At 32.6% G+C, this 10,201-nt stretch overlaps 1 protein-coding gene across 1 annotated transcript in view; it reads left to right on the top strand.

The window, feature by feature from the left end:
* The first annotated feature begins 211 nt into the window (after positions 1-211).
* Positions 212-10,201, top strand: part of LOC149158590 (agamous-like MADS-box protein AGL11) — a 193,219-nt gene continuing 183,229 nt past the window's right edge. The window contains exon 1 of the mRNA XM_089433397.1: positions 212-437. Coding sequence (XP_089289523.1) covers positions 256-437 — 182 coding nt within the window. The 5' untranslated portion in view covers positions 212-255. The remainder of the gene's footprint in view (positions 438-10,201) is intronic.

Here is a 10,201-nt window from a genome sequence, read left to right as displayed (position 1 = left end):
GCCACAGAAACAACGATTTTCTCACCCCTCTTCCCTTCTCTGGCTGTAAGTTCTCTCTGTCGATACTTTTGTCTGTCTCATCTACTCTTCCGCCGCGCACACTGATTTCGTCATACCTTCCTCTGCAGGTTCAAATAAGGGTTAGGGTTGCCTTGACCTAACAAGTACATGAGTTGCACTGATTTCGTAATACCTTTCTCTGCAGGTCCAAATAAGGGCTAGGGTTGCCTTGACCTAACAAGTAAAGAATACACAATGGGCCGCCGAAGGATTGAGTTAAGGAGGATCGATAATGCCTCAACTCGCCGAGTGACTTTCTCCACGCGTCGGAACGGTCTGTTGAAGAAAGCGCATGAACTGTCTGTGCTTTGCGACGCAGAAGTCGCGGTCATCATGTTCTCAAGCCGTGGGAAACTGTATGAGTTTGGCAGTAAGAGGTATGACGACGCCCCTTTCTGAAATTGACATGTTAAAATACAAAACTGCTATTTTTTTCTGGCTATTAAATTTTACGGTAAACTCTAATCAAAGGATTTATAACAATCGGCAGTGCCAGTAAATCAATTTTCATAAGATGCTCAGCATAACTTTTCTTGGAACTCTACTACTTCGCTTATAAAAGACTCTAACGCTTATGTTAATTGATATAAAGATGTCCGGGGCCGAGGACTTCCGGCCCTTTATTTCAAACCACCGAATCTCTTGAAATCCACGACGTAAGGCTGGGTTGTAAACTTGCTACCTGGCCCTTACGCTAGATCCTGCACAAGGTCGAGACAAACATTGAATTTCCAGTAGTCTTATGAATGCGTATTTTTTATATTATCATACTACTACAACGTATATGTGTTACAAGTAAACATATAATAGACCGCATCTGCACCTTGCTATTAAAAACGTCATTCTCCATGGCTTTCATAAAAACTGGAAAGAGTCGATCCTTGGATCAGTTTTAGCTAAACATGGAAAGATACTGTTCTCCATCCTTTCGATTAACAGCGCCAACTAACCGCGTTTCCTTCTTGAATATACCTACGTTAATGAACAATAGAAACAGTTGTCCTCTAAACAGATTTAATAGATAATCCTCCGGTATTGATCTTGACAAACAGTATCGGATCCAAAATAATCATGTATTGCATAAGGCTGGTGTAGAATACAACTGAAAAAGGTATGGACTTGATGAGATTTGTGAATGTCATTGCTGTTCCAACCAACGATCACTCTGATGTCATTGTGGAGTTGACGGACACAACTGAAAACAAAATGAGATTCATCATATTTGTGAGTGGAATTGCTGTTTCAACTGAAGACCATTTTGACACCATTTTATGGTCTTTTAGAGAGAATTTATTTTTGCGAATTGTTCAAAGGTTCTTTATGACGTGTAAAGTGTCATCACACTGTTCATCTCAATTTCCAAGGAATAACTCCTACTTATAAATCATGACGTATGTCTCAAATATATGATGACATATACCCATAAAATTATTGTAAAAGGAGTAATGGAAATAATTATACATATTTTCTTATTATATTACAAATATTTTATAATATAAATTGATATATATTTTTTTAGTCATTGTATTACAGAAAATGTAAAATGATTATCTGATTGAGGATTCAGCTAGCCAAATACAAGAGAGAAGTATAAGCAAAGGAGAATGGTAAACAGAAAATTGCACTTGGTATGATCATTTGTCAATGTGAGACGGCCTCTTAAATAGTTCAGTAGAGTAAAAGGACATAACAACAACAAAAGGGCCAAAGGCCCAAAAGGACATCTATAGGATGTGGACCGTCAATGATACCAAGAACTACTTAGTCGGGTTTGCCATGCCATGCTTTAACTTCTGCGGAGTGTCTAGTTGGCGAAGGGTGCCCAACTTGCTCATGGTGCATTGCTGAGAGAGATTATTCGGCTTGTTGATGGTGTAGTGCTCGATGAGGATGGGTGACACCTCGGCCTCTAATATAAGCTCCGTTGCAACAAGACATTCTAGGATCCTTGGGAATGTTGTACGTGTTCTTGCATTGTTCTTGAGACGTGGAAGAGGAGAGACCCTCATTGTTTGAATAATGTTTTTAGTAAGTTTAGTTAATATGCGAGGTAGAATCTTCAATGCTGTAACAAGATGACTTGGTTAAAAACAAGGAAGAATGCCATAGTTTAAGGCCTACAACACCAACAATGCCTCGCAAAGGCTCGTGAGTGACACATATTCCTCAGCACAAACATGATGACACATTAGATTAAGGAGAGATAATCCATTGTAACCAGTGATGCCCATCACTTGTGACTCACGATTTGTAGCTAAGTGTCAATAATGATAGGGGATACTCTCATTGAATTGGTCAGGCAAGAGACAACCTACCTCTACTTTTGCTTCCCCTACGAGGTATACCATGCTCCTTCACCATAGCAATTACGAAAGAATACTATAACCAATCCCTCTATCTTTTTTTTCCCTTTGTTGTTTGCAACCAACTCTTCTTTCCTCTAGTGCCCTCATAGATATTGTATGTTTTAACTAATAAAACATACAATATTAGTAGAAGTATCACTGAATTTACAAAACCAATTCGTCCCATTATCAAAAAAATGAAAAGGTCATTTAGTTGGACAAAAGTCTCTATTAGTTAGTAGCTTACGTTTTCAAAGTAGAGGAACAAGTTGTTGAATAAAGCTTAGGCCAAAGTGGTACTTAACGTTTGCTCCCTGAGTGGTAAGTTCTATGAATGTAGTGGTCCCAAGTGTGTATGATGAATGGGTATTTTTGCCACTTAGAATGCCTTCTCTGTTGTGTTTTTTCAAGAGAAATAAAATGCCTTGCACTTTGTTATAATTATTGATTTGTACCACAAATTGTATTTTCACAAAGAAATAAAAACAATTTTGATTATAACTCTCTAGGCATTGACTATTGAGTGGTTTTGTTAATTGGTTGTTAATTTGGATTTTGGAAGGGCACATTTCTGATTCAACCAATTCCGATGAACCAAAATGTGAAAGATAGAGGAGAAATTATCACAACAATAACTCAATAATACTAAATACAATATAAAAGTGTTTCCCTCTCTAACATGAACTTCATTGAATCATTTGGCAATACATTACTAAATATATTAAAAACATATGTTAAATTCTCTAGAAAAGTCATTAGAACACTAATTATAGATATTCTCACACATAAATGATTGACTAACTGTTATTAAATTTAAAATTACTGACACAAAGAACTAGCTAATTATGTGTAGCACTTTCCCTTAATTATAGCTAATTATGTGGAGCACTTCCCTTAATTATGATCACCATTGTATGGGTATAAGTCTCATTTGGTTTTACAATATTTATATAAATTAAAAATCTTGCTTTACTTGAACATGATTATTTTTAGTTCTTTTGCTCTAAATATTATGTTCTACATATTTTTTCTTGTTCTTTAGCTTTGGCCAAGTGTTGTTTTTAAACATTTCTATATCTTCTTTTATCGTTTTTATTTGGCTTTTCTTCTATACCAATTTGTACTTACACTACTCTAAGTATTGCTTAAGATAAAAAACAAGATCTTCATTTTCTTTCAATTCTAATCTTTTTTCTTCATTCTAACATTTTTTTTCATTCTTTCAGTTCCTTCATTTGTGGTAGCTATGGTAGTTTTTCAATAACCACATTCAGTTTTATCATTCTTAAGATTTGCAAGTCATTCTTCATGAAAATATAATACATCCTGAACATAAAATAACTTTTACTATAATAATTTTCTCAACTATTTGTGTGAGAATTGACATATGTCATATTTATCTACATACTTAGCTTCACTTTTATTACAATGTGCATACTTTGAATTTTACAATATCATTTCTTTCTTCTAAATTTGTTTAACAAATTTGTCTATATTGTTCACTAAAATTGCACTATTTATCTCTTATATATATTTTTTTTGCTTTAGGTAAGTCTTTAACAAAATATTCTATTACAATAGTTGTTAGATCAACTCCAACCATATTTGGCTGAAATTGATCCTTATCAATATTTCTCCTTTTCAGTGTATGACATCTACATTTCATTTTTAGAATATTTCAATATTCTTTGGACCTATATGATCTTAGAATCTCAGGAATAATGCTATCATACAAATATTGCCCAACAAAATATATTACATTTGCATCATCTTTTATTTAACTAAGATAATCCTTTTCTTTATTGTGATTCTTTCACAAGATTTATTAAAACACATTCAAAACAGTAATTCGTCTTAATAGCCCGTCTTAATAGCCCAGACTTCATCATTTTTACAAACAAAAATAGGTGGTTGAGGGAAAAAATGTGGAAAATATTCATAATACTAACTCTTCAACGATTATCTTGAAAATTTTATATTTGTATTTTTACAAAAATCTGACATCATAACTCCACCAAATATACAACTTATTCTTTAATTATCTCGACTGCCATTTTCCTTTTTTATATCTCATATATCCTTTTATTTCAAGTAGATTATCTTTAATTTTTTTTTCGTATCAATCTTACTTTTTCAAGACACTAATTGATGATCCCACTTAAGAAATATCTCCAAAAAAAAATAGATTACTAGATAGATAATGAACAAAATAAATTCCTCGATAGATAATAAGCCACTGTCTTTATTTTAATGAACTGCTTTGACATCCAAATAATGGTTTACTTACAAAGGAATTGTTTTAAACGACAATCATCACATACATGTCATACCTTTATTACATATGAATAACACCCTTCAAACCTTCAGTCTGACGATGTCTCATGACGACTAGTATAAAAAATATGGCTCCAGCATATTCCGCTCTGCTCGATTTCATCTAACACAGTGTTCCCCTATATACAGAAGACCTAGGTTCTTCCTCACAACGACTACATGGTTTCTTACAACATAAAATAGTGCTAGCTTATGGTGCTCACTTACAATTTTCTCTGTAGTAATTTCTTTGCCCTTTGCATCTTCCCCTATATATACTGTGTGTAAACAAGCTCGACTACAACTACTAAAATTTATGCCTCACTCCACCCTACACACAAGCTCGACTACAACTACTAAAATTTATGCCTCGCTACACCGTGGATAGGGTTTGACAATTGTTGAAGATCAATTCACAAATCTTTCAATTGGGATTATCCAACTAGTCGGACATTCTACATACTAGATATTGAAAACCTTTTATCGGTTCAAGTTCTTTGAATTGCTTGGCTCTTCTGTCATCTCTTTATTTGCTTGGCTTCTATGGCTTTGATAGCTTGGTTTTTTTAGCTATGATGGAAATCTAAATCATAGGGGAGGAATGGGAGTTAAACACTTGCAAAATATTTCAAAATATTACCAAAGACAATATAATAGAGTTGTGTCTCTCAAACTCAAATTCCATTGAATTTCTTGAGCATATATGATTAAATAGACCCAAAAAAAAATCATGGGAGTGGTATAGAAAAAGCATTAGAATACTAATTATGGTTGTGCTAATTCTATTTTACATGTGCATAAATTTAAAATCTATTAGAAATACTAAAAACTATGAGATAATTGGGAGTCATTGTTTGCTAGTGAAAAGCATGATATTTTGAGGTTTTATTGCCATATTTAGTTTGTTTAATATTAGTTAAGACCCAAGTTTGATGAAAGTGTCTTTGGCAACGATTTAAATGTTGGATGTAGAATCATTCAAACAATTTTTTTAGGTGTTTGAAGATAAAATTTTAAATTAAAGGGGGTGATTAAGTTCTTTCCTTCACTTTGAAGATACAAATACTAGGGAAGAATACTAGAGAAGTTAGATTAAAGAGAACTTGGAAAGAAGAAAGGAAAAAATACAAAGAAAGTAATGAAAGAAGTCATTTTAATAAGTTATCTTTGAGGCTTGGTTCTTTGTAAGCATTTTTAAGTAAAATTAATATGTTTGAGTGTCTTATCACAACATCTCTAATATATAGAGTGAATGTGTTGCCAAAAAAATGAATTACTAGATAGGTAAATAGGTGGATGGTGCATTTAATTTTTAAATTAAGGGGATTGTGATATGGAGAAATGTAAGAAGGTTGGGACAAAGTTATGGTTAAAAGAGATATTACTGTATTGATGAATCATATAATGTGTGGTTATTCGCAAGGAAAAACTAAGATGATGATTGATTATGATATGGGGGAAGCTAAATATTTTATGTCTTTTCTAGGCACAAGATGGAAACTAAAGAAAAAAAAAACGTGAACACTCAAGAAAATATAAGATCGCCCACTAAGGGTGCCTTAACGTGAGACTTCCCCTCTCACTCTGACATCATCATTACTCATAATAATATGTTCCACAACATGCAAGCTACCTGCAAAACTACATGCAAGTACCATGAAAGTAGAAAAATGTGAAAGTTAATTTCATGCTAGATGGTGGTGAGGTTGAATGATAATACGATAATGATGGCCACTTCTTATATAAAATTTCAATTCAAATGCAAGGGGAAATATCATAGCACGATATTTACTTGTGAAGTTATCTATTATTCATCTTTAGTTTTTCCTTTATTATTGATAAGTAATTACCATTCAAATAAAAGAGAACATAAATCATAGCACAAAAGAGACAAGAAATACTAGGGATTGGGCCAAAGTCTAAGGGGTAATCGATCAATCCTTTCTTACAACTTCTTTCTTATAGTAGGAATCCAAGTCAAACGAACTATTTATCCAAGTGCCAAGTCAAACATCCAAACTTTGTTATGTTCTATCCATAAGATAGTCACTAAGACTGCCACATGTTTTTTTTAGATGTCACATCACACAGAAGAAGGTAGCGCATCTTTCATAGAAATATTGTGTCTTCATATAGCACACATCACACAAATCAAATTTTCTTCTTGTAGTTCTCTCACAACTCAAATCACATAGATAAAATGTGGTTTAGACAATTCACATCAAATACAAAATGTATTTATGAAAACTCGCATCACCATAATATAATTTACTTATGAAATTAACATTATCCGAGAGACTTATGCTATAGGAACCTGCATCATTCACAGAGAGAGATAAATATTTCACAAAAACTTCGATCAAAGAGAGCCCTCAGATATTTGTGTATTGAAAACAATTTATCCTCAAAACATTCATTGATGTGTTTCAAAAACTTGGGCATTTATTCCTCAAGAATCCATGCCATATACTCAAAATGTTCTACCTCAGAGAATCACTGAATAGTTGTGAAAATGATGGAGGATATGTTCCAATATATAACTATTTTCACATCCAAAAGCGAATGAATATTAAAAAGCCAACTTGTCATCCTGGACTGTTGCCTTCGAAAAAAGGAGGAACAAATAACATTTACAAAATTAAAAACTTTCTATTTTTTTTATAGGTTCATGAAGAACTTTCCCTTTACTTTTTCTTTCAAACAAAAATAAAGCATGAATAACATTCTTGATAGCGAATACCAATAATTTTTCTCTCTATTTTTACATGAAATACATATTGATGCGAGTACAATAATTATGAAAACTGAAACTATTTACAGTTTCAACACTCCCTCTTACGTAGGGAGGTATCTCAAACGACTTATAAATATATTCTCAACTTGAAAATTTCTATAAGAAAGGATTTGTGTTGACAAGCATCAATCATGATTTACATCATCATAGCCAACATTGACAAAACATCAAGTCCTAGATAAATATTCTTTATCTTTCCACTAGATCATAGCACAATGCTAGTAGGCATAAATTTGGACACCGTTACCTCTCAAGGAACATAACCCACTTGAGTGTTCATCAAGGTATGTCTTCACATGACCATTTCCTAATCCACTATCACAATAATTGACATCAGGAAATGTCAATTATTAGGAAAATTGTTATCTTAGATGAATGTACTTGACTTACGATGGTTAGTACTATTCATAGTACAAAAACTGAAAGAATATTCATCCTAAATGCTAATCAAATCCATCATTCCTCCTATTAGTTTTCATTCATTCAAATTATGGTTGTTAGTCCTACCCTTAGTACTTGACACATGGAACAAACGATATCGACCTTCAGTACATCTCAACAAGGGATGAGTTATCCAGAAGCCTGATATTGTTTGAAACATACTCATTTGTTTTCATGAAAAGGAACTTCATCAATGCATCAAGTACTTTTTCATCTTATGGATATTAGTTATAGCTTCTTCTCACCTATCTAAATCATATTCTTGAATCCATAAGAACTTAAACCTTCTTGGTTCTTTGAAAAAATTTGTGCATCTTTGATCAATATCATAATCAAATACAATGTATCATAAAGTAGTTCATCAAACACCTTATGGAGCCAAAATTCTTTAGAGCATCATATCTTCTTCCTTTGCATTGTAACAAAATTATGCTTCATTATCTTTCAAGAAATCATACTAGCTCCCAACCATTGGTAGCATCTTTATCAACATCATTTCATCCTAAATGATTTGTTCTTGAATCGAATAAATTAGGAATCTAATTACCCCGTATCCATCCAAGATTTTACAAATCCCTCTGTCTGACTAAGCTAAGGGAACTCATGTCCTTTTTTCACGCACACAAATGATGCTAAGTGTTCACTTCTTTAATATAACCTTCAAAATTATTCCTCTTTCTTCTAGGAAATTATTCAATATTTGCTACATTATTTCATTAGTTGTCAAAGCTTAAGTAATTATTGACTTACAAGCATTATTAAAAGATGATGAAAGAAGAAAAGGAAAAGTGCATAGAAAAAACAACAACATTAGTAGTAAAAGAGAGGAGATGTAAGGTACTGACCTTTCTGAGAAAGATTAGCTCCCTCTTAACCTCAGACTATTTTCATAAACCTTCTTCTGACATGAGCATGATGTCACTCCTATCATCTTTAAGAGAGAGATAATTTTCTTAGAACATAAACAATTAGTAATGGTTTCGTTCCTAGGTTTTTCTATTTCAAACCTTTTCTAGGGTTTACAAAACCTAGATTCTCTAATTTCTATAAGATATACCATTTAAGAATTGAAAATTCTATAGGCATACAGATGAGTTAGTTTTAAAACCCGAGATGGAGATCATTTAATCACAAAAACCTACCCTTTCACATGCAAAGAGAGGATTTAAATGCTAACATATATATAATTTATCTATATAGATCCTTTAAAAGAAGCATAATATTATTCTACATGTTAAATTCTAGATATGACTTCTTAGTGACATAGAGGACTCAACATTTTATGCAATGTAATTGTCATAGATAATAGTTGCTAGAGAAATTTGAAACAAGTTTATGTTCTAGCTGGGAAAAAAATATTGGATGTACCTTATGAGGAGTATTAGTTCAACCCTACATATCCTCCTGAATGAACCTTGTCTTCATATTTTGTCAACAACATGCTTGTCACATTACAGAGTTGAGGCTTGATTCTTGATCCTCACTCTTATTGAGAAATCTCTCATAATCCTTTAGAAGTCTAGACCATAAAAAAAATAATTCATATCACAATGTCATAGAAGGTTCAGATTCCATTACAATATATTGTCATAACATGTTTGGATGCCACCAAAAAGGGGTTGGATTTGTTACAGGTTCATACCCTTGTATTTTCCCTTGCAAACACTTCAATGTTCTGAGAATTAATGGTATAGACTATACATAGAGGAATAGGTATAAACTATTCTTTTGAAATTATATGTTGCATTATACATGTTTATTAAAGAGAAACATAGTTCCTCTAGACTCTGATGTACATAATTTGTATGCACATGGCCTCTCATAAAAATTAGGAATTTGGATCATCATTCATAGGTCACCACAAATCTAATTTGTCATTTTATAGATTATAGATGTGCCCCATCTAAAAGGTGCCATGTCATAGATCCCTGCTGCATCTCAAAAAGTCACAATGTCACAGAGAAAAATGTGTAGCTTGTTTTATTTCAAATTGTCCACAAGTAAGTCTCCAAGATGACCAATTTGATGGAATCTACCTCAGACACAAAATTTTGCGTAGGTCACATAATTTCGTGTCTTAGAACGACATGAGAAGATCTTCATAACTTCACATTATTTTACTAAAACAATGCTTCATAACTTTATATTCTTTCATTGAAATAGACTTTCAGAACTTTTTATTATTCCTCTAAAATAGATCTTCAAAACTTTTGCATTTTTGTATAGAAATTGTACCTTATACTTCATA

This window comes from Pinus tabuliformis, chromosome 5_2 (genome assembly GCF_031772625.1).
Source record: "Pinus tabuliformis cultivar Carrire ecotype Pingquan chromosome 5_2, CPIR1, whole genome shotgun sequence".
Lineage (NCBI taxonomy): Eukaryota > Viridiplantae > Streptophyta > Pinopsida > Pinales > Pinaceae > Pinus > Pinus tabuliformis.
The sequence above is the reverse complement of the archived record's forward strand: the minus strand, read 5'-3'. Positions and strand labels throughout refer to the sequence as shown.